The sequence below is a fragment of the Primulina huaijiensis genome, chromosome 6 (assembly GCF_012295235.1).
Source record: "Primulina huaijiensis isolate GDHJ02 chromosome 6, ASM1229523v2, whole genome shotgun sequence".
In the NCBI taxonomy this organism is placed as follows: Eukaryota; Viridiplantae; Streptophyta; class Magnoliopsida; order Lamiales; family Gesneriaceae; genus Primulina; species Primulina huaijiensis.
In genome coordinates, this window is record NC_133311.1 from 15,307,270 (window position 1) to 15,332,314 (window position 25,045).

A 25,045-nucleotide genomic window follows, 5' to 3' on the forward strand; every position below is an offset into this window, starting at 1 on the left:
CGAACCCGTCCCTATTTATTACGATTGTGATTTGGACCTTATTCAACCCTAAAAGCTAATTCAAGGAGGAAGGATTGTCCAAGTCCATATATACAACTCTTAGGCTATGTTTGGTAGCCATGATAAGGGGATGATTATTAAATAATCATCTCTTATCTCATGTTTGGTTCATTTTTAATTTAATATGGAGGCTCTTGATTATGATTGAAAGCCCTCATTATTTATGTTATTTGTGTGATTAAATATCCCTCCTCAAATGTGTGATAATGTATAATTTGTGAATAGTGATAATGATAAGATTGTACATTGACCATAATACCCTTGAATTGTTTTCTTCAATATAATATGAAAGTTAAAATTAGTAAAAATTTAATAATTAATATAATATTTAATTTTTATTATATTTTTTTATAAATTAATTTCATATATTTTTATTATTTTCAATCATTTTAAAGAAAATAAATTGTAATGCAAATCTATCTTAAATTAAATTTTTATAAACTTCTAATCTTGTTAATTAATTTTTTATGAAAATAAATAATTATTAAATTCTAATTTATTTTGTTTAATGATTACCGTAATATTTTCAAATATATTTCTAATAAATATATTTAAATTAATTTTAATAAATATAAATTATAATTATAAATATTTAATTATCTATCCAATTATTTTAAAAATATATATTTAACTAACACTTGGGGTATTTTGGTCATTGCAATAAAATTTACAAAATTAATCAATCATTTTAAAATCATACCAAACATCATGTTATTTATCCCACCATACTATTAGGGCGTGTTTGGTATGGGTGATAAGGTGGGTTTATTTTTTTTAACCCACCTTATCCCTCGTTTGGTACGGGTGATTATTTAACTAAGTCAATCCCTCCTATGAATGATTAGGTTATATTAGGTAGGTTAAAATAATACCTCCTCACCCTCTAGGATTATTTATCCTACTCTTAATCCTTCCTGTTTTTCTAATTTTACCCTTCTGCTAAATTCAAACACAACACCACTTCCTTCCACCGACCGTCTACGGGCAACATTCGCCAAAGGCCGACCACCGCCGCCGGCGCTTCCAGCCGTCCACCGCCAGCCGCCGGCGCTTCCGGCGACCCCGCCGCTGCCGACCACCGCCGCCGTCTTCGACCGACCGCCTTCGCCACCTCTGCCGGACCGCCGCCGCCAGAGTGGAAGAAGAAAAACAAAAAAAGAAAGGGCAATTTTGTCATTTCATCAAAAAATTCAAAATTATTCCACACTTAAAAATCATACCAAACATAATACAATTTTACATTATATATTATATTTCTATCACAATCATTTCTTTTATCATTTACATACTAATCATTAGTTTATTTTATCCTCCAAACCAAACGCTCCATCACACATACCAAACGGAGAAAATATTGTCCAAAAGCTAACTCAAGGAGGAAATATTGTCCAAGTCCACATATGCAGCGATCAAAGATTTTATCCAATCAGTTTACAACAATTAACACTATTCGAGATGGCACCCCGCAGGTCTAGAGCCCGCTGGTGAATTTTTCTTCTCTACATCTATCACTCTTTATATGCAAGTAGAGAAGACTGACCATATGCAACACTTTTGAGTTCGCAGCTTTTCTTCATATCAGGGTAAATGAAAGGAAATCTTCACATCTGTCAGTTTCGAATTTAACTCCCTCTTTTAACTCTGGGCTAGCGTGAAATCTTATATATTTTATGTATACAGCTCCATCAATGACCTGTGATTCTCTTTGCTGCTTTTGTAATATGCAGGTATCAACTTTTCAGTGACGGTACACAGTTCGAATTCGTGTAAGAATTCTTCAGCGAAAAAGGGTTCCATGAATTCCAACAATTGGCTCTCGTTTCCTCTTTCTCCCACCACCCATTCTTCGTTGCCACCATTACACGTGCAGACGGCAGATTCTCACCACTTCTCTTTAGGTTCGGTTGATGAAAATTATGCTGAGACTCCATTTCAAAGCCAAGGTAAATTTTAATACATCTCAATGAAGTTTGGTCACTTGATGTTTACTATCTCCGAGTCCCAATACACATCGAATTGCACTACTTGAGTAAATTCTTGAATGTGTGTGGAAGTTTGGTATTATTATTATTTTTTTGGTTGGTTGTTGGTAAGATGTAGCATACGCAGAGTGGAGTTTCATTAACGCTGAACAAGGGATCAACAGAGGGCCAAAGGTTGCTGATTTCCTCGGCGTGAGCCGACCAGGTAACCAATTGGAACTCGTCCCTTACAACGATATCCACACGAGGGACGACACAGATTACTTGTTCTCGAGCAACAGCCTCGTCCCGGCGGTGCAACACAGTTCGGGTTCTGTTGCCACCACAAATCTCCAAGAAAATGGCTGTAAAATGCAGCAACTGACACTCTCCATGGGAAGTTGCAAGGGTTCAACGAGTGAAACCAGTGCTAGTGCCACTCCTAGTGTCGATAACAGCAATACTAGTATTGTCGAGGTTGCCTCCAAGAGGACTTCGGAAACGTTCGGCCAAAGAACATCGATATATCGCGGCGTAACCAGGTGATAGAGATATTCGTTATATTTCTCTATTTTAAACAACAGCTAAAACTTTCAGATGAACATGTTATTAGGGTTTTCCAACTTAAGTTCTTGTTTCAACCTTCAGCTAAAATCATTTAAGGTGTCGAGAAAAGTAAAAAATAAAAATAAAAAATACACGAAAGCACTTTACTTTAAAACCATCTAAGATTTTATCGAATACATAAATTGAATTTACATAGAGGATTTCGAGCTCTTTCCACTTTTTTGAAGAATCATTTTCATGGATATATAAAAGGAAAAATACTTCTTTTGTCCAGTTTTTTCACCTTTTTTGTATTTGGTTTACTAACTTGTCAATTTGTTTTATTCGGTACATTAACTTTTCATATTCGACTATTTTGATCCATTATCTCCCGAAGTTGCCAATTTCCACGATAAAAGGTTTACGAGACAGTGGCTGAAGCTGATGTGGCTAAACAATCGGACATTTCTTGTTTTTTTTTTTGCCAACTAGGACGCCGCTTAATAGAAAAAAAAATTTTTGTCCAATAATTTGTCGATTCTTTTGGTCCGATAATTTGTCAATTTTTTTTTGTTTTTGTTCCACTAACTTTTCAGTTTTTTGGTCTTGGTACAATAACTTCTAAATTTCTGCTATTTTAGTTCATCTACAACTGAAATGTTTAATTTTCTCCAAAAACGTCTAATTAGATGATTGTTAAAGCACATTTTGGTTTCATAAACATTGAATGGTTATCGTGGAATGCATAGAACTTGTGAAATTTGTTTGATTTGTTTGATTTTTTTTTAATGTTAATTTCTCCTAAATAAATTTATTTCCCTTCAAAATCGAGAAATCCGTGAATTTTTGGTAATTTTAGCTTTAGCCACCTATAATTAACGTTTTTTGACCAAAAAAAATGAACATTCTAGTGTTAGATGAACAAAAATAGCTAAAATTTAGAAGTTATTGTATCGATATCAAAATTGAAAAGTTAGTGGACCAGAAAAAAAAGAAAAAGAAAAAGTTATTGGACCAAAACAAAGAACCCATTTTTTTTAACCACATAAGTTTCAGCCACGGCCTCATTAGTTTTTCCGATGAAAATTGGCAACTCCGGGAGAGGATGAACCAAAATAACCGAATATGACAAGAGAATGTACTAAATAAAAAATTTACAAGTTAGTGTTCAAGAAAACAAAAACAGTAAAAATACTGGAAAAAAAAAACTTATTTTCCATATATAACAGCATGGATTTCGAAAAAACGAATGAATTTTATGGCTTGGCTTTTGAATTCAGGCATAGGTGGACAGGAAGGTATGAAGCCCACTTATGGGATAATAGTTGCAGAAGGGAAGGTCAATCTAGAAAAGGGCGTCAAGGTAACAAATTCATTTAATTTCGTTATTAACTTCCAAGAAATATTTCAAATATCAATATTAATCCAAATTTTAAGATAATTAATTTATTTTAATTTTCTCTCTTTTTTTATGGCAATAATTACCACTACAAGTACTGTTCCTTCCTTTCAGTGTATCTAGGTAAGTGAATTAATTTCTTCACCAATTTATGGGTTCTTCTATATATTTCTTTGTAAATTGGAAACTATTTTAATTTCATTGTATTGATTTTCTTGCGTAGGTGGTTATGACAAAGAAGAGAAAGCAGCTAGGTCCTATGATTTAGCAGCTCTAAAATACTGGGGTTCATCTACTACTACTAATTTTCATGTAAGTTAAACAATGAAATAAGTCTGAAGGGGACGATTTAATTTTATTGTGATTACTAATTAAATCATATTGCATTTCCAGAAAATTTTGAAAAAAAAATCTGATTTCTCTTTAAATTTAGACAATGGAATGTATAGATACTGTTTCTCCTTATCCGGTCCTCCCAAAACAATTTAGTGGAGAACTAAAAAGTTGGCTATGTTCGGATTTTGGTCATTTAAATAGTCGAAATTTGGTTTTAGTATAATAAATTAGTCATTTATACTCGGGAGTTCGCATGATTAGACACTTGCATATCAGTAATATCTGAGATCATATAAAAATGTTACGGCCATGCATGTTAGCACCGCGTTGAATAAAAAATAAAGAAAAGTGTAAAAAATAAATTTTTTATAAAGGCTAATTTTAAGCGATTAGTTTACCAAAAATTTTATATGCTCCAAATTGTAGAATGATTTAAATAATTTTTCCAACAATTAGATTTTCTTCTTTCCTTTTGTGAGAAAGATATATATATGACTTCATGTGATCATTTGACTAATTTCAGATCAGCAACTATGAAAAGGAGCTTGAGGAGATGAAACTCATGACAAGGCAAGAATTTGTGGCTTCCATTAGAAGGTAATTAAAACTAAGATATATATATATATATAATGTGTGTGTGTATATATATTCAATTATTATTATGATTAATTTTACATTGAGGGTAAGGTTTTTTCCGCTTTGACGTAGGTTTGAACAAAAGTTTTTCTCTTTATTAGAAGAAGATTATGTCACTAGTGACGACGACATATTCGATTTTTGTGTGTAGTTAAAGAAACTTATAGACTTGTAACTATATATATATATATGACAGAAAGATTTGTCAGAAACAATCACTAATTTGCACTCCAAGATCAATTCCTGACTGTACCAGAGTTTCTACCATCTAGTCTGATGTTTTAAAGGCATATTGTATCATATTATATTTCAAAGTGTACAGATATTTTAGTTCATTCTTTTGACTATATATATAGTTGAATTAAATTATATTAGTATGAACATTCGTTACTATTTTATTGAACTGCAGGAAGAGCAGCGGGTTTTCCAGGGGAGCCTCAATGTATCGTGGGGTAACAAGGTATTCAAATCTTTACTTTTATATATAAATATATAGATGATAATATATGATTTAACTGATATATGTATAGCTTGAAAACTTAGCAAAATTATTCAATAACTTGGTCAGTTTTGACTTTCGTTTTTATAAATTGTCAGAGTCTATTCTTGATACAATATAAGTTTTTTTTGTCCTTGCCAAAGTGCTACGTATAATCTCATATTGTTTATGTGAGATTAGACAAAAGAATATATTATGGAGTGGCGTCGAACATCATTGACATGTACCATTATTTGACGTATATGGTGGCACATCAACACTCTGACATAAAGAAGTAAAAGAAAAATATAACCTAGCATACTGTACTAAGATCAAACTTGTTACGGTTTAGACTGTCAAGAATTGAAAGAGAAGAATTTTGCTCATTGAGCTAACTGAAATCTTATTTCTCATCCAATCGGTTTTAACCACGGCTTACAGCCTTTTATACAGGTTATGGAAGAAGAAAGCTAATAAACGTGTTCCCAAATAGTACAAAATAGAAACGTATTTCAGTACAATTAACACTCCCCCCTCAAGCTTGGTGTGATTATGAACAGCAAGCTTGAACCTGTGCGTCCTTTAAGGTTGATGCAGATCATAGACACCTAGAAGCCCAAGCAGGTAGGCATGTTGAGTCTTCCCCAAACTCTTCGTGAAGATGTCACCGAGTTGTTGGTGTGTAGGTATGTATTTAGTGCAAATAAGGCCCTCTTTGATCTTCTCACGAACCAAATGACAATCAATCTCTATATGTTTAGTTCGTTCGTGATACACTGGATTGACACAATGTGAATGGCAGCCATATTGTCACAAAAAAGCGTCGCTGGGCCATTAATCTGAACTCCCATGTCATGCAAAAGGCCAACAATCCAAGTGATCTCACAAGTAGTGGTTGCCATGGCACGATATTCTGCCTCCGCAGACGATCGTGAAACAGTATTTTGCTTCTTCGACTTCCAAGATAAGAGTGATGCCCCTAGTTTAATACAATACCCAGTAACTGAACGACGAGTCATGGGGCAAGCAGCCCAATCTGAATCACAATATGCTGTAAGGGACAAGGAATCAGAAGGCTTTAACAAGATGCCTTGGCCTGGATTTCTTTTAATGTATTTGACAACTCGAGTGGCAGCATCCAGGTGTGATGCCTTCGGAGCATGCATGAACTGACTTAGAGATTGGACCGCATAACAAATGTCAGGTCGAGTTATAGTCAAGTATATTAATCTACCAACCAAGCACTGGTATTCATTTGGGTCAAGTAGCAAAGCATCTGCTGGAACAGTTCTTTGAGCTTGTTGCATACTAGAATCGAGTTCATGGCTAGTGAACTTCCTGTTCTGTTCCATAGGAGTATCAAATGGCCTTGCCCCTGCCATACCTGTGTCAGCGATGAGCTCCAATGCATACTTCCGTTGATTAAGGTAAATACCTTCTTTGGAACGTGCAACTTCAATGCCCAAGAAATATTTGAGATGTCCAAGGTCTTTAAGCTGCAACTTCGAGTGAAGAAACATTTTCAGACTTTGTATTTCTGTCGCACTGCTCCCTGTGATTACAATATCATCAACATGCACCACAAGCAAAGTAATTGAAGCATTATCTCTTTTAAAGAACAAGGAGTGATCATGCTGTGACTGACAGTAGCCACATTCAACCATGACAGATGAGAATTTCGCATTCCATTGACGTGAAGCCTGTTTTAGACCGTATAATGATTTTGTCAACTTGCAGACCTTTCTCACCCCATCAATTTTGTAGCCTTGCGGAAGATTCATGTAGATATCCTCATCTAAATCCCCTTGTAGAAACGCATTGGTCACATCCATTTGAAAGAGTGGCCAATTATGGATCACGGCTGTATTAAGGAGACATCGAATTGTCACTATCTTCGCAGTGGGAGAGAAAGTGTCATGGAAGTCAATACCTGGCTGTTGTGTGTATCCCTTCGCCACTAGACGAGCCTTAAATCTTTCTACACTGCCATCAGATTTATATTTAATTTTGTACACTCATTTGCATCCAATGGGCTTCACTTTGGATGGTAAATCTACAACATCCCATGTGTGATTTCTTTCTAGAGCATTAAGTTATTCATCCATAGCAGCACGCCACTTTTCATCAGTGACTGCCTCATGATAGAATAGGGGCTCTTTGACTGATGATATGGCTGCTAAAAAGGATTGGTATGATTTGGAGAAATGACCATATGTAAGATGGTTGGCTATGGGATGTGTACAAGTGTTAGGATTATGTTTGGGAATGAGGGAACAAGAATAATCATGTGTCCAGATCGGAGGAACTATGGTTCTAGTGGATCGGCGTAGTGGAATGTCTGAAGGTGTAGGGCTAGGTGCAGATGGTTCATTTAAAGGAAAGGCCATTGCTGGCTCTTCACTGACCAGTAAGGGATCCACCGTAGTAGATGATGAATTAAAAACAGGAATGGGTTGGCTAGTGACATCGAATGGAAAGATGTGTTCATGAAAAACCACATCTCTGGAAATTGATATCTTTCTTGATTGCAGATTAAGGACCCTGTACCCTTTATGTACACTGGAGTATCCTATAAACACACAAGGCACAGCCCGAGGTGAAAATTTGTGACTTATAGGTAGAGCCGAGGCATAACATAAGCACCCAAAGGTTCTTAGATGAGTGAAGGAAGGAGGCTTATGAAATAACAATTCAAAAGGAGATTTATTTTTTAGTAGTGGTGTAGGAGCTCTATTGATTAAGTACACAGCTGTCAATACACAATCTCCCCAATATTTGAGTGGTATAGATGATTGAAATAGAAGTGCTCGGGCTACATCAAGTATATGCCTATGTTTTCTTTCCACTACACCATTTTGTTGTGGTGTGTAGGGGCAAGAACTATGATGTATCACCCCTAAAGATGAAAAAAAAACTGGCACTCACTTTTGAAGAAGTCAATGGCATTGTCTGTTCTGATAGCTCGAATTTTCTTAGAAAATTGGTTGCTCACCATAGCAAAGAATAGTCTAATTAGCCTAAGCACATCCATCTTAGATTGCATGAGATAGATCCATGTTCCCTTTGTAAAGTCATCAACAATGGTAAGAAAGTACCTTTCACCATTGTAGGTGGGGGTATGAAATGGACCCCAAATGTCCATATGAATTAACTAAAATGCACGAGAATATTTGGTCATACTGGTCTGTGGAAATACCAACCTACACTGTTTTGATATAGGACATACAGAGCAATGAGACAATGAATAATTTCTTTGTATAAAGGGTAACAATTGCATTCTTGATATAGACATATGTCCTAACCTTTTATGCCAAGTATCAATACTAACATCCTTACAAAGATCAGTAACTGAACATGAATACATCCTATCGAAACTAGACAGAGAAGATGGAAAAGTGAAACTATCCTTGGGAAGTAACTTTGAAACTACCTTTGACGTGAAGTAGTAGAGCCCATGCCTTTCCTTACCAATCCCCATTACTCTCCCAGTCCTGAGGTCCTGAAATACATAAAAATGTGGGTAAAACGTGATAAAAACAACCATGATCTTTTGTGAACTTGGACACGGATAGAAGATTGAATTGAAAGTGAGGTATGTACAAGACATGTTCAAGCTGGATGGAATTTGTTAATGGGGCTGAACCAATCTCATTAACATTGGCTTTACTACCATTTGGCAATCTTACTGTGCCAGTGGAGTCTACCAGAGATTTAGAACCTTGTAATAGAGAGATATCACCAATCATATGCTCGTTAGCTCCAGTATCAATAATCCATTCAGTACCAAAGGTTTGTGAGGCAGTACCTGCCATATTCACTACTGGTGCACAATCATTCTGTATGTTATTGCTGCCCAAAAGTTTCAGGATTTCAGCATATTGGCCAGGAGTGAAGACAGACGGAGCTCCAGTTCCAGTTGATACTTTCGGTGTTGCTTTTGGTTGATCAGTATTGTTTTCTTCCACAAAGTTAACATCTGCTGACATCCTCATGTGGTTCACATTGTCTTTGTACACCTTTTTGTTTAGTCCCTTATTTGGTGCTCTATACAACTTATGCCATGGAGGATAACCAACAAGTTTGTAACAATTCTCCTTTGTATGTCCATTCCAACTGCAGTGATCACAAAACAAGTTCACTCTTTCCTTCATGGAGCTACCTACTCTGGTCTGGCTAGTGTAGAAAGCTGCTATTGGAGCTTCAACTGAGGACAATGCTCTATGAGATTCCTCCTGAGACAGTAGTGAAAAAGCCTGTCCAACTGTGGGTAATGGACTCATCATCAAGATTTGACTCCTTATATTCATGTAACTATCATTGAGTCCCATCAGGAACTGAAGCAGCCTCTACTGCTGCTCATGCTCCAAATATCTCCTAGCAGTGTCACACTCACACAAAGGCAAGATGACAAGAGCTGAATACTCATCCCAAAGTTGCTTAAGCTTGCAATAATATGTTGAGATAGTACTATTACCTTGGGTCAGCCGTCCAATTTCTCTATGGATCGAGAAAATTCTCGATCCATTGATTTTGTCGAATCGCTCCTTCAGATCGGTCCATACTGATGAAGCATCTAATGCATAGATAATTCCACCGAAAATCTCCTTCGATACCGTGTTCATTATCCACGATAGCACAAGTGCATTGCATCTTTCCCATTGAAGTGAAGTCTGGCTATCAACCGGTGGTCTGCAACAACTTCCATCAATCAACGCGATTTTGTTCTTTGCTCGAAGTGCAATCAGCATAGCTCTGCTCCATATACCATAGTTTTCTACTCCAATCAGCTGATCATTGACCAAGTTTAAGCCCGGTGTATCGGACGGATGAATATACAGAGGATCATTGAAACTGCAATTGTTCACCATCAACTCGATTGAAGGAATTACTGCAGATTTGCTTTTACAGCTATTTGATCGAGCAATTGAATTGAAAAAAAGAGCCCTAGGAATGAAACCTACTGCTCTGATACCATGTCAAGAATTGAAAGAGAAGAATTTTGCTCATTGAGCTAACTGAAATCTTATTTCTCATCCAATCGGTTTTAACCACGGCTTACAGCCTTTTATACAGGTTATGGAAGAAGAAAGCTAATAAACGTGTTCCCAAATAGTACAAAATAGAAACGTATTTCAGTACAATTAACATAGACTACCGATAGCCAAAACAACACAACTTTTAGATATATAGCGTGCGTAAATTTTGGTGCCGTTGTTCTGTTTTGAATTTTCAACTTAATAATTAATATATTTTTGAATATTCAGGCATCACCAGCATGGAAGATGGCAAGCAAGAATAGGAAGAGTTGCTGGTAACAAAGATCTCTACTTGGGAACTTTCAGTAAGCCATCAACACTTTTTTTTAAAATCTGAAATTCACTTCCTTTAATCAGTTATCATAAGAAATTAAAATAACTAAATTATTTGAGCTTTTTTCCAAATAATTTCCAATGTTGTGGATAATATTCTAATTCAATCACGTGCATGGCACTGTTCACAGGCACTGAGGAAGAAGCCGCTGAAGCATACGACGTTGCAGCCATAAAATTCAGAGGTCTAAACGCAGTCACCAACTTCGACATGAATCGGTATGATGTAAATGCGATTCTCGGCAGCACCACCCTGCCCATCGGCGGTGGCGCGGCCAAACGCCTCAAGGAAGCGCAGGCGATGGAGTTATCGAGAAAACACGAAGATATCATGCACTTAACCTCAAGTTTCCCCTATGGCAGCCCTAACACAACCACCTCTCTTCAATCGAATTATCCTCTCCTGCACGAAACTCAACCCTTGCTCACTCTGCAGAACCCTAGTTTTTCGCTTTATGATCAAGATTCACGAAGCCACCAAAGTTTCGTCATGCATCAGAATGCTCAGCTTTACAGCCAATGTCTGCAGAATAATCCTGTTCTGTTGCATGGGTTGATGAACATCGGCTGTCCTTCTTCTTCTTCATCATCATCATCATCTGTGGTAGATAGTAATGGAGGGTTTTTCGGAAACGGGTTCGGGTTGTGTTTGAATAGTTCGGGGTCGGGTAACGAAGAGAATGCTGTGGTGAAATTGGATCATGATCGTTTCCCTTCTGCTGCTGCTGCTGCTGCTTATACCGGATGGTCCGGGGAAATTATTCAGGGATCAAATGCTAGTGTTTTTAATATGTGGAATCACTGAGAAATTATTGCTTTGTTTTTTTTTTCCAGATCACAATATGGAATTGAACTAACGTGGTATGATCGAATGTGATGAGTAAGAACCATGCATTAGGGTTTAATCATTCAAATTTTCTTGATCTCGACAATTTTGTTTGTGGACTAACATTACTCTTGATGTTAAAATTAGCAGATAAAATTTAAGTAATATTATATCTTTTTTTTAAAATGTAACACGTTTTGTCTTTTTATCCTCTAGGTTCTCATCAAGCATATAATTTCTTGTTAGGTAGACCCTTTATATCAAGTTCCTTGGACTTATGTCATCTGGTAGAAGAATCTATTGAACAGTTTTTTTTTGTCTCGGTTCAGTCATGCGTCGTGGCTCGAGATTCCGACTTGGATGAATTAGCATATTATGTGTTGTTGAGTCGCATCTTGAAATATATAGTATAAGAGCGCCCGGCGCATCGAAGCACATCTCATTTCAAGAAGTAATCCTATACTTGACATGTCTTGCTTTGCTTACAACATCTAGCTATAGATGGTGCGAATAGGAAGTTGTTTGAAAAAAGTATCAAGATATGTTCGATCTCAGATTGATATGATATAGACTTGGGTTGACGGGCTGCGAAATTCGTATTACTCATGAACAATTAAATTACGTTTAAAGTAAGAAATATTGTATACTAATTATAACTCAAGATATTTAGCATATCTTCTTCAATACTCTGTGATATTCAAGAAAAATTCCTAATTATTTAAGTCCTATTTTTTTTTTTATAAGAAATTGATTACTCATGAAGATGATTGACTGATACAAAACATATTCAGTACGTTACGACTGAATTTTGCTTTATTAGTCTGCTTAGAATTCCAAAGCTCCCGATATTTAAAGACTAGCTAGATTAAAAAAATAAATAAAAATTAGACAAAATGGGTAATACATGATATAAACTATCATTAAAATGTGAGATATCCACATGATTTAATGGTGTTGAGATATGAGAAAAATTATTTTCGGTGAAAGATAGACTAACTAATATATTCTAGCATTTCCGCCTTTTTTCCAGTCTCCAAATTGAGTTTTGGAGGCAGTTCGCTACGGAAATCAGGACACTTTCTCAGGGGTGGGTTTTTGCAGGATTTGTCTTTGAGATGATCACTAAATTATATATAAAAAATTTCATTAATAAAAAATGATAGATAAAGATATTCTTTATTTTGTTTATAATTATTTCTTCATAGGGTATAACTTTTTAAAAAAATATTGTGTTAACATCACTATATATTATTAAAATAAAATATTGATGTATTGTTCAAATAGTAAAATTAAAACAAAGAAGCCTGGATAAGTTGGACATTAAAATTGGACGACCTCTCAAGGTATCGAGCTTGAGGAAGTGTGACAGTGTGTGATAAGGCACTAACAAATGGGCTAACCTCCCCAATTCCAAGATGCCCCGACCTTCCGAGCTGGATTTGGGGGTGAATACCTCGAATGGGGACTAGGATTATGGCCCGACCTCTGGTTTGGGGGTTTCGAGCTGGTCCGGATGCATGGGCCGATTTCTTGGCGTAAGTTTTTTAATTACTGGGAGGATCCTAACTCCTAAGGGACAGGATGAAATGACCCAGCTCTGCGGATATGGGGCCGAGGTAAATGCAGCGGAGGGAATGAGTGGGAAAAAAGGAACAGGACCGAGATCCAAGAGTTATGGATTGAGGTGGACTGAGCATATGAGTTGACCTCTCTCCTGGAAGAAATGAGTATAATCTCGAAGATATGGAGTGGGCTAATACGATCTGATCTTCATATGTTAACTAGACGGTGTCAGCAAAAGGAAGCAGTAAGGGGATATATTCCTTTCAGAAGTGTTTTGAGCAATTGTCCCGACCTCATGATGGTCACCTGACCTAAAATGTCCCGAACTACCGAGTTGGATTTGATGTAGACCCATCAAACTAGGTCTAGGTCACTAGCCAGACCTCCATGGGCATAAACTGTCAAGAGAGGGTGTAATACATAAGGAGATGGTGGGATCGGAATTTATCTACTTCAAATATTTCCCTAAATATTCTCATATCTAGATAAGGAAATAATCTTTGATAAGTATTGAAACAATCTCCATAAAGAAAGAAATCTGATGATGCTAGAAATTTCATGTACCCTTGGTTCGGTCTGGTGAAAAAAATTACTCCGATTGGTGTCTGATAATGAGTTATCCGAGCTGAATTTGGATTGAGCAGAACCTCTGGTCGAGAGATCACCGAGTTGAATCCTACGCAGACGAACAAACGTTATAGGGAGTCGGAAGTGTTTCAGACATAACCTCTCTGACACTTAAGTTGGTCCGGAGAGCAAACTTAAGAGTGCAAATATAATAGTGTTTGTTTAAGCAATGAGTGAATCCCCCTAACATTGAGGAGTACCTAGTATTTATAGAGTATGAATGACCATATTCTGTGTATGACAAGAACTCTGGTGACTGGTATGATAAGTTACCTTAAATAGGAGATTTAGTTTTATATTATCTCATCTTTAGTAATTTGTAATTTGAATGGTATATCCCTATTCTTTTGAGATTATTTCTTTATCATAGAATATTTGTATCGAGTTTTACGAGGGTAGAACTTTATTCACCACCATATATCTCTGGGCTTGGGTTGATCTTCTTGGGACCATTTGAAAAGGTTTTTACCGAGCTGAAGACAATCCAAATCCCGAGTAAATTATTGGGATCACTTGGGATGGACAATACTAATTGCAAACTGGATTGAGCTTCAGAGGGAGGAACTGGTTGGTAATACCTTTCAGTCCACTACACCAAAAACGGCAAACCACAACGGATTTTATCCGTTGTCGTAGCCTTCTTAAAACTGTTGTAACTGAGGGTGTTGTTGAAAGTCAGTTCAACGACAACGGTTTTTATCCGTTGTGATAGGTCATATTTGCGACGGTTTTTGAAACCGTCGCTAAATCAAATTAGCAACGGTTTTATCCCAAACCGTCGCTAAGCCAAAATTAGCGACGGTTTATTAAACCGTCGCTAGGTCAAATGAGAACCGTCGCTAATTTTGAAATTAGCGACAGTTATCAATTAAGACCGTCGCTAATATTAGCGACGGTAATTAACCACAATTTCCGTCGCTACTTTGTTTCGAAAAATAAAAAAAATACTTTTAATAATTTAAGAAATCTAAAAAAAACTTATAATCGAAACTAAAATCGTGTAAAAGAAAAAAATTTTAAGTGTTGTCAAGTATTAAAATCGTGTAAGAGAGAAAAATTTTACGTATTGTGTGAAATTGTATAAGAGAGAAAAAATTTTGAAGTGTTATGAAATGCTTAGAAAAATTTTAGGTGTTGTGTGAAATTGTGTAAGAGAGAAAAATTTTAAGTGTTGTGTGAAGTGATAAAATAGTGTAAGAGATAAAAATTTTAAGTGTTGTGAAGTGGTGAGAAAAATCTTAAGTGTTGTGAAGTGGTGAGAAAAATTTTAAGTGTTGTGAAGGAAAATGGATCGAAAATGTGATATTTATAGACAATTTGCGACAGTTTGTGTTTAAAGTCGCTATTGGCGACGGTTTTTGTTTAAACAGTCACTATTGGCGACGGTAGTGTTGAAACCGTCGCAAGATTTAAATTTGCAACGGTTTATATTTAAACCGTCGCTACTATTAGCAACGGTTTTAAAACACTGTCGCTAATAAACCCGTCGCTAATTTAAAACATGCGACAGGTTTTATTAAAACTGTCGCTAAACTTTGCGACGGTTATTTAAAAACCGTCGCTAAATTTAAAAGTAGTGACGGTTTTTGAAACACCGTCGCAAAATATTGCAACAGTTTTAAGAAACCGTTGTCGATTATAAAAAAAACACGCTAATAGACAACGGTTCTATGAACCGTTGTCATTGACCCTAAAAAAACGCTCAATGACAACGGTTTTATAGAACCGTTGTAATTGACCTCAAAAACCGTTGTAATTAACCTCGAAAAGACAACGGTTTTTAAAAATCGTTGTCTTTCACCCCACAAAGACAACGGTTTTTAAAAACCGTTGTCGTTGACCCCCCAAAGACAACGGTTTTTAAAAAACCGTTGTCGTATGTGCGTGGTTGTATGCAGAATTTGTTGTAGTGGTCGGGTCAGATTTCCGGGGTATCAACTAGTACCTCCCTCTTTTTGGATAAAAAAGTATAAATCTTAGAACAAGATGTTGGATAATGGGCCGACCCAAATTTTCATACTTGAAATCAATTTGGATTTCGTGTTAGTTTGGCTCGCATATGAGACGTCAAAATGGAAGATTTAAATCTCTAACCGAAAACGTGGCTAGGCACTTGGATCTATGTTTTTCTGGTTTTTATATGTTCGGGATGCATATGGACCGTAAAAATGAAAAGGAATTGATGGAAGGGATTTTACCTCGATCGAAACAAAACCTCGACCGGTGTGACTTCCCCTCGGTTGTTTGATATACACGTGGATAGCTGTGTTGCGCGCTTGTTCAGATTCTGGGGAAATGGGTTTGGTATCCGACTAAATTTCCACCATCAGATCATCTTTGATCTCGCAGTTTTGGTTACTTGACGATCACCATAAATAGGCTTCTCCCTTCAATAATTTTTACGTTTTCATCACTTTATCATTACTCTGCCAAATTGTCTCATCGCTCCCAAATAGAGGATTTTTGTGCTCGAACCTATTACATTCTCCCTTATTAAGCTACCTATGTTTTCTTAGTCAAGGATGTCTAGCCCCGACGCCCGAGTTGTTAGAGAGGTAGCCAAGTTCGTTGATGCTCCCTTGTCTCCCAAGCAGCCCAACAGTCCCGTTCAAGAAACTGCTCACGAGCAACATCTTGGGTTAGTCAGATCCTTAGAGGCCCAATTAAGGGGGGCCGAGCTTGGATGGTATGAGGTGGAAGTGTCTCACCTCGAGCATGACCTAGCTGACTTGTTTAGAAAGAGAGCAGGGTTGCCCAATGGCTTTGAATTGGCCATGCCCGAACTGTTATTCAAGATTCGTTTCCTTGTCTGTTCTTTTTAAATACTTCCTTAGGTTTCCTTATACAAAGAGAGTGGGCCAGGGGTGGTTTTATATTAACTTGAAAACCGAGCACCGATTTTGGAAAAGAAACCCATCTTCTCACAAGGGCTGGTCGAACAAATTCTTCTTCGTCTCCGCCCTCGTACACTATAAATATACTCGTCTAATGGTTTGGGAGGATGAAATCACCTCCCAAGAGCCTTAACACTTTGTGCCCGAGTCGCGGCTTCGAGATTTTTTGTGAACACTGAGCTTGGTGTAGGATGACGTACTGTTTTATTTTGGTCTCTGTAGGAAAGGGGTCGAGTTAGAGGTGCCCATAGGTATGACTCAGGCTGACACTTTGTGCTTGTTGTCCTTTCATCATTATTATTTTTTGACTAAAGGTTTCTTTTTCCCGTACAAGTGATAGGATGGTTAGCGCTGATATGATCCGAGCCCTGAAAAAAAAGGTCGGAGTGGCCGAGCAGGTTGAGCCGGCTTCTCTCGAGTCTTCGAAGAATTCGGTCCGAAAGAACAAAAGTAAAGCATCTGAGCCGACCAATAAGGTTACTTCGGGGGGTCGGGACCCCATTTCTGACGCCATAGAAGAGGTTGGGGACTCCTTGAAGAAGACACAGGCCACCGAGAAGAGGCCAATTGTCGAGGTCGGGACTCACCTCCTTCTTTCTAATCTCATTCTAGGAAGCTGTCCTATGGCCCCGAGTCAACCCTGCTGTAGGACTCAGTAGGTCCCTTTGCTATGAATCTGATGCAACATTATCTTTCAAATTTCAATATGAAATTCATCAAGTAGGAATCCGAGCAAGAGCTTGACGATCAGATAGCCCTCAACTTTTTCCGGATATTTTGCCCTTTTTTTTTTTACTTTTCCCCTCTCATTTTTTTTACCTTGTCTTTCCGTGAAGAATTTTCTCCATGTAAGGGAATTTATATACCGAGCTGCCGTGTCCTAGACACTTTCTGCATCTTGCCAAAAAAATGCCACCGATATTTTGGGCTCGGCACTCCAAACTGACGAGTCAGCTAAGGGAGCTGAGCAACGGGCTGCTCTGTCAAGGAGAACTCGATTTTGAAAAGATAGCTTCTTAATAAAAAAAAACATGTGGCGAAGGCTATCTGGGTGGGCAAGAAGGTTGCGTTCATACGGTCTAGCGAGTTCGAAACTTTTTGCTTGTATGAAGCAATGGATTTTTTCTAGTTGAGATTCCAAGGCTATGTAACCTAGCTCTGTGCCAACGGTTTTCCCAAGGTCGAGCACCCTCTCCCCTTACTAGACTCTGGGAAAGCACTTAGTGAGCTGCCCGAGGAAGGAGAAGTTTCCGAGCAGAAAGCCGAGGAGGAGGCCTGGGAGGAAGTGTAGAGTAGTGTAGTTGCAATCTTTTTTTTTTAGTTGTAATTGTAGGGCTCAACTCATTCTAATGAATTACCTTCTCTCTTACACTGAGTACTTTACTTTCTAAAAGTGCTAATTTTAAATATGAGTGGCGCATCATTAACCCAAACCGGGCCTTTATTTGAGGTGAAATTTAAAATAAGTAAAATGTTCCAAATTCTACCAAGTAATGAACTATTACCCTAGCAGGAGCTATATTCGTGGTGTAACTGGTAATAAGTAAAATGTACTAAAAGTTTACTAAGTATTGAATCGTTTACTTGAGTAGAAACTCTAATCAGGGTGTAATTGACAATAAGTAAAATATACTAAAATTTTACTATTGAAACAATTTATCCGAGCAAGACCTCTACTAGGGGTGTAATTGATAAGAATTAAGTAAAATTTATTACAAGCTGATTGGATCTTTGGGTTTTGCCATCTTTGTTTGGCTTATATAATTTGTCGAGCTGGTCGGGCTTCTGTGACTTCCCCAGCTCCATGGAACTTATGTATTTTTTTCCTAGCTCTGTGGAACTTATATATTGTGTCGAGGTGGTCTGGCATTTGTAATTTTACCCAGACTCGTGGGACATATGTATTTTTTCCCAACTCCGTGGGACATACATATTGTGCGAATCTGGTCTGGCTTTTGTGATTTTACCAGCGCCTTAAGATTTATGTAATTTTTGCCCAGCTCCGTGGGACTTATATATTGTGCCAAGTTGATCATACTTTTGTGATTTTGCCCAACACTGTGCGACTTAAGTTTTTTTGCCTGGCTCCATGGGAGTTATATGTTTTTTTCCTACACCGTGGGAGTTATATTTTTTTTCCTAGTTTCGTGAGACTTATATATTGTGCCGAGCTAGTCGGGCTTTTGTGATTTTGCCCTACTCTGTTGGACTTATGTATTTTTTGCCCAGCTCTTTGCAACTTATATATTGTGCCGAGTTGGTTTGTCTGTACAAGATTTTCCACTCGGAGGCGTCCTTGTGAGATGGAAAACCAAGGTCGGGCTTACGCTTTATTTTCATAGAGTGTTTAAGTCGAACATATAAGAATACATAATAAAATATTTTGCCACTAAACTTAAATAATACTTCTGTATGAGCAGAATGGAAAATGTATCTTAAATTAAAAAAAAACTAGAATGACTGACTTGTCATCCGAACTGCCTAAAGGTAATTTTCTTCAGATGGCGAGCGTTCCAGGGCCACTTAGCCTTCTTTCCTTTAGCATCTTCCATCTAATATGTTGTTATTCCAACTTTTTCCATGATCTTGGATGGTCTCTCATACTTGGGCTTGAGCTTCCTCTTTTTTCCTTGACATTGAATTTTTCTCCCCCAAGTCCCTCGGTTTGGAAAGTCGACGTCGGACCCTTAGATTGTAAGCATGAGCCATTCTTTTGCGATAAGAAGCTACTCTTTTTTTCTTCAAGTATATCCAAGTCCATGGCCAATAAATCATCTTTATCAGATATGTAGGTTGTTAATAAGGCACTGTCTTGGTCGATCTCCGCTGTTAGGACGACTTCCTAGCTGTAAACCATGTGGTAAAGAGTTTCTCATGTCCCATCATATTCAATAGTGCGATAAGCTCATAAGACTTTTGAGAGCTCGTCCACCCATTTTCCCTTGGCAAAGCCAAGCCTCAGCATCAATGCTTGTACAATTGACCTGTTAGTGACTTTCACCTGGCCATTAATTTGAGGATATTCTACGGACGTGAACATTTGATTGATTTTCATGTCTTTGCACAACCCTTAAAATTTCGACCCGTAGAACTACCTTTCGTTGTCCGAGATAAGTCTCTTAAGAATACCAAAGCGACATACAATGTTTCTTCGAAGAAATTTTAACACCTCATTTTCTGTGATCCGAGTCTGAGATCGACTTCCGTCCATTTGAAAAACTAGTCCAATGCGACCAGAAAAATTTTTCTTTGGCTCGTGGCTTTGGGGAAAGGTCCCTCAAAGTCTAAGCCCTATTGGTCAAAAAGGCACAGTGAAGTAACAAATTTCATGAGCTCGGCCGGCTGCCACTGTATTTAGCATGTCTCTGACAGCTTTGACATTTTATTAATATGGACATGGCATGCTTCTTCAAAGTAGGCTAGAAGAATCCGTCTAGGAGGGCTTCCGAGCTAAAGCCATGTTGTCTAGATTATTTCCGCAGCAGCTCTCGTGGAGTTCTTGTAGCACGTAATCAACCTCCTCTTTCCCCAAACATTTTGAGAAACATTTTGAGAGAGGTCAGGAGAAAGATCTTTTGTAGAAAGTGTCGTTTAGGATGACAAAGTGATGGGCTCTCCTTTTGACTTCCCACATTCTGTTCTGCTCGGTAGGGAGGGTTCTCGAGCTCAAGTATTAATAAATATTATATCTCTAATATCCTTATCTAATTTCCGTCTTAGTTTCCTGAGTGTGTTCGACCTGAGAAATCAATTCCTACCTTGTTATATCCGAGCTGGAGGGTCAGACTAAAGCACTAGTCATTTTTGCCAGATGGTCAGCCATTCCATTCGCAGTCCTGGGTATGTGCTGAATGGTTAAATCAGATAATGCTTCTAGAACTTAGTTAAAGTCTTGGGCATACTTGATAGTTTTATCATTTTTCACTGGAATTTCCCTATGCTTTGTTGGATCACGAGCCGTGAGTCTGAATTAAGAACAGCTCGATATATTCCCATGTTTCAGGTAGCATTTAGACCTAACAGGTGAGCTTCATACTCTATTTCATTATTTGATACTCGAAAGTCTAACTTCATTGCTAGACTTATTTCTTAGCCCCAAGGTGAGATTATAACAACAACGACCCCATTACTAGTTTGGCAAGAAGAACCATCCATATAGACTTTTCACTGTTCTTCCCATCCACTTGAATTGTTTTGGCGAGTAAGTCTGCCAATGCTTGGGCTTTGATGGCAGTTCGGGCTCAAATTTTATACTGTATTCGCTAAGCTCGGTCACCTACTTAAAAAGTCTTCAAAAAGCATCTGGGTGAGAAATAATTTTCCCTAAGCACGGTGATGGGAGGGTAAAGGAAGTACGACCTCAATTTCTGAGCAATTATAACTAAGGCCAACACAAATTTTTCCTGTGTGGTGTAATTGAGCTCGTCTCCCTTCAAAGCATGGTTAATGAAATAAATGTGTTGATGGGTCGAATTCCTCGGACCAATACCGAGCCTACGGCTCGAGGAGTGACTACTAGTTAAACAAAAAATGTCTCTCTCCTAACTAGTTTATTAAGTACATGCATCTCAACCAAGTAGGACTTTAGCTCCTGGAAGGCTTGTTCACTTTCCGCATTCCACTCGAGGTTAGAGGTTTTGCAGAGAATCTTGAAGAAGGGGAGTGCCCGGTCACTCGAGTGACTGGGATATGAATTGGGACAAGGCTACAATCCTCCATGTCAACTTTTGTACTTTGTGAAATTTTTGGGCCGACCCTATAGTAGTGAGGGCAAGAATTTTCTCCGGATTACCTTCGATACCCCTTTGAGTAATTTATATATCCCAAGAACTTGGCTGTTTGTTTATAAAACAAAAGTTCAATTACTCGGATTCAGCTTGAGTCGACAGTTTCAAAATGTGGAAAAATTTTATTCCAAATCACCAACCAATTCTTCAGCCGCCTTGGTTTTGATTGGAATATCATCCACATAGACTTTGATGTTTCGGCCAATATGGCCCTTGAAAAATTTATGCATTAGCTTTTGATAAGTGGTCCCAGCATTCTTAAGCCCAAAAGTATTATCACGTATCAAAATGTCCCGTCTGAAGTGACGAAACTTACTTTGTCTCTGTCTTACTCGGCCAAAGAAATTTTGTGGTATCCATGATAAGAATCGAGGAAGCACAAAGTCCTTGCCCGACGGTGGAATCGGCTAGCTGATCGATTCTCGGTAGTGGATAATAATATTTGGGACAGGCTTGGTTACTGTCTCGAAAAGCTATGTACATTCTCCATATTCTCGTGGATTTGCCCACGAGAACTACATTGGATAATCAGCTCAAGAATTACACTTCCCTAATGTGCCCGGCTTTCATCATTTTTTCTTCTCGCTCGCGTATAACATCTTTTTCTAGAAATTTCACGTACTCTGAGTTTAGTCTGGTAAGAAAAAAATTACCCCGACTGGTGGCTAATATGAGTGATATGACCTAGTTTGGCCCGGGCAGCACCTCTAGGCGAGAGAGTACCGAGCTGAATCCTATGTAGGTGAACAAATATTAGAGAGTGCCAGAAGAGTTTTCGGCGCAACTTATTCGATTTTTAAGTCAGTTCGGAGAGAAAACATAAGAGTGCAAATATAATAGTGCTCGTGTAAGTAATGAGTGAAATCCCCTAACAATGAAAAGTACATGGTATTTATAGAGGTATGAAAGATCAGAGTATGTGTATGGCAATAATTCTGGTATGATAAGTTATCTTAAACAGGATATTCAATTTGATATTATCTCATTTTTAGTTATTTGAATGGTATATCTTTATTCTTTTTGGATTATTTCCCTATCACATAATATTTGTATAGAGTTTTACTTGGGTTGAACTTTAATCACCGTAATATATCTTTGGGCTCAGGTAAGTCTTCTTCTCAGGTCGGTTGTTCAGAAGATGTCATTTTAAAAAGTTTTTACTGAGTTGAGGACAATCCAAATCCTGAGTAGAGTACTGGGATCATTTGGGTTGGACCGTACTAATTGCAGGCCTACCATCCTTGAAGCTGGATCGAGCTTCAGGGGGAGAGACCGAGTCGATTATATCATTCGGTTCGGATTGAATTTTTCAATGGTTACCAATTAATCTATAAAAGTTTTGTCTATAAATATTAGATTTGTCCCATATGAGCTTCGATCCATTTAGCATATCCATTTTCTCACATATATTGAGTTCTCTACTCAATTTTTCGTTGCCATCATCTAATATGAACGTCGGAGGAGTTGCATCGGAAAACTCTTTCGACTCTTTTCTTAAGAGTTTGTAGGTCGTGCGTGTAGGCGATCATGACTGTCGACCAAAGGAGGTCTTCCTTGAACGAGTATGTCTCATGTAAGACAGTCTCACAGATTTATATCCATGACACGCATCGATATGTCCATACATTAAGTGAAAAAAATATATATTTTGCATTAAAAGTAATAATTTTTCATGATTTGAACCTGATAAGAGATTTGTATGACAAAATCGATCTTTTATATGATTTGATAAGAGTTTTTGTTTTTTCAATGAGATGACACATCTACCTCATATTTTCCAGGTATCATCAATTACTATTCTTTTAAATTATGGAGGCGTCATAAAATTATTCAATATTATATGATTAAAAAACTGAATCTTTTTAGTATACCTCGTATCAATTTTTAAAGAAAATCCACAGGAATTCTAAATTCTATTTGTATATTTTAAAATAATTTATTTAATTGATATTTTTTCTAACATTCCTATTCGTGTGCCCGTATTGAAACTCGACGTGGAAACACGTCGATACTGAGCCAAAATGGCATTGTCAATGGCCCCCAATGAAATGCCACATACAAAAATTAAAAGAAAAAAGTCAGAAGGGCATTAGCGTCATTACACATGTCCCCCAACGCCTGATTCCGAGTTGATTCCGAATAACCCCAAAAGATTTACATAATTAAATAGCGTGCCCATATTTATTGTCAAATCACAAATGTAACCTCATTTCCACCTCCATTCTGCGTAGAGAAAAAGGCAGAAAAAGCACATTTGCTTCGTCTCTCTCTTTCCCCAAAAAGAAAAAAAGAAGAAAGAAAAGCAAAAATCCAATCCAGAATATGGCGCAGAAAAGGGAGAAAGAAGAAACCGAGCTCAAGGTACCCGGAAAGAACCTACCCATATGCAACCCTCCGCCATCGATCCCCCCGCCGTCTACGTCGATCCTTGCCGCCACACGGCCACCGTCAGAAATCCCAGATCCCAAGTCATCTACCACCTTCACCTTCGGAGCCAGCTCGTCAACAGAAGCGGATAGCCCAGGGGTATTGAAAAGACCAAGAAACGTGACCCGGTGCTCCGGGTCGGGCTGCCGGAAGCGGATCGGGCTGGTGGGTTTCCGGTGCCGGTGCGGGGATGTCTTCTGCCCGGAGCACAGGTATTCCGACAGGCACGAGTGCAGCTACGATTACAAAGCCGCCGGCCGAGAGGCCATTGCGAGGGAAAACCCGGTGGTTAGAGCTTCGAAATTACTCAAGGTTTAAAAGATGAATTCTTTTTTTCTCTGTGTCTTCCCATGGAATCGAAGATCTGCTGGGTTTGTCGCATGTTCGTGTAGTTTGAGCTGGTCGATTCGTACGACCTCCGTGCTAGCCGTACGCCGTTGACGACGGCGGCGGGAAGATGATGTAAATTTGATAAAAGGATAGGGGTATTACCGTCATTTCAGTTATTGCGTGGTTTTAATTTCCTTTCGAGGAAATGTTTTTCTAGATTGTTTGGCAGGTAAAGTATTAAGATAATGACTAATTTGGGGATATTGGTGGTGTCGATTTGTAATAAACGATAAATATGGGTGTGTTTCGTAGTTCAATACAAATTGGTGGTGTGGATTGCAATAAACTAAAATGATGGTATCCACGGGTGGTAGTTACGGTGTATAATTGGCGTTGGGTCTAATTGGTGGCTAAGTGATAAGTGGGAATATGTGGGGTTTCTTGCTTTTTGGAATTCGTCACACAATTTTGTGGACCCAAGTGGGATTGTTATTAATTTGGGGACTACAATTCAATTAATTTTAGATAATATATTTGAAACTTAAGAAATACAAAAATATAATATGTCGTAAAGATATCTATAATCTATAAGTAGATCAAATATATATCATAGAGTCGATGTTTTTAAAGACTATTATTAATTTGGTGGACTTAATTGTATAAATTAAAATAAAAAAGAAATGTCTTTTTGGTGGAAAGAGATCAAAATTGCATTGAAATTTTACATGTATGATAAACAATTGGGCAAAGAAAAATAATATCATTTGTGTTATCACAAAAACTCGTACAAGATCATCTTAAAGAAC

The 25,045-nt window shown here is 37.8% G+C and overlaps 2 protein-coding genes across 2 annotated transcripts; both read left to right on the plus strand.

The window, feature by feature from the left end:
- Window positions 1–1,656: 1,656 nt before the first annotated feature.
- On the plus strand, window positions 1,657–11,712 carry LOC140979682 (AP2-like ethylene-responsive transcription factor PLT2). The gene is made up of 9 exons (XM_073445190.1): window positions 1,657–2,003; window positions 2,155–2,563; window positions 3,848–3,930; window positions 4,081–4,089; window positions 4,190–4,278; window positions 4,826–4,899; window positions 5,348–5,398; window positions 10,681–10,757; window positions 10,917–11,712. Exons 1-9 carry the CDS (start codon window positions 1,856–1,858, stop codon window positions 11,588–11,590), a joined length of 1,614 nt encoding a protein of 537 aa, XP_073301291.1. The 5' UTR covers window positions 1,657–1,855; the 3' UTR covers window positions 11,591–11,712.
- Window positions 11,713–23,804: 12,092 nt separating this feature from the next.
- On the plus strand, window positions 23,805–24,370 carry LOC140979121 (zinc finger A20 and AN1 domain-containing stress-associated protein 5-like). The gene is made up of 2 exons (XM_073444469.1): window positions 23,805–24,197; window positions 24,302–24,370. Exons 1-2 carry the CDS (start codon window positions 23,805–23,807, stop codon window positions 24,368–24,370), a joined length of 462 nt encoding a protein of 153 aa, XP_073300570.1.
- Window positions 24,371–25,045: the final 675 nt, after the last annotated feature.

Bases quoted from the DNA above. Each gene is read 5' to 3' on its own strand.
- LOC140979682 (XM_073445190.1), top strand. From the start codon at position 1,856: ATGAATTCCAACAATTGGCTCTCGTTTCCTCTTTCTCCCACCACCCAT. The intron at 2,004-2,154 runs GTAAATTTTAAT...GTTGTTGGTAAG, and splicing joins GACTCCATTTCAAAGCCAAG to ATGTAGCATACGCAGAGTGG. The intron at 5,399-10,680 runs GTATTCAAATCT...TTGAATATTCAG, and splicing joins ATGTATCGTGGGGTAACAAG to GCATCACCAGCATGGAAGAT.
- LOC140979121 (XM_073444469.1), top strand. From the start codon at position 23,805: ATGGCGCAGAAAAGGGAGAAAGAAGAAACCGAGCTCAAGGTACCCGGA. The intron at 24,198-24,301 runs GTTAGAGCTTCG...ATGTTCGTGTAG, and splicing joins TTGCGAGGGAAAACCCGGTG to TTTGAGCTGGTCGATTCGTA.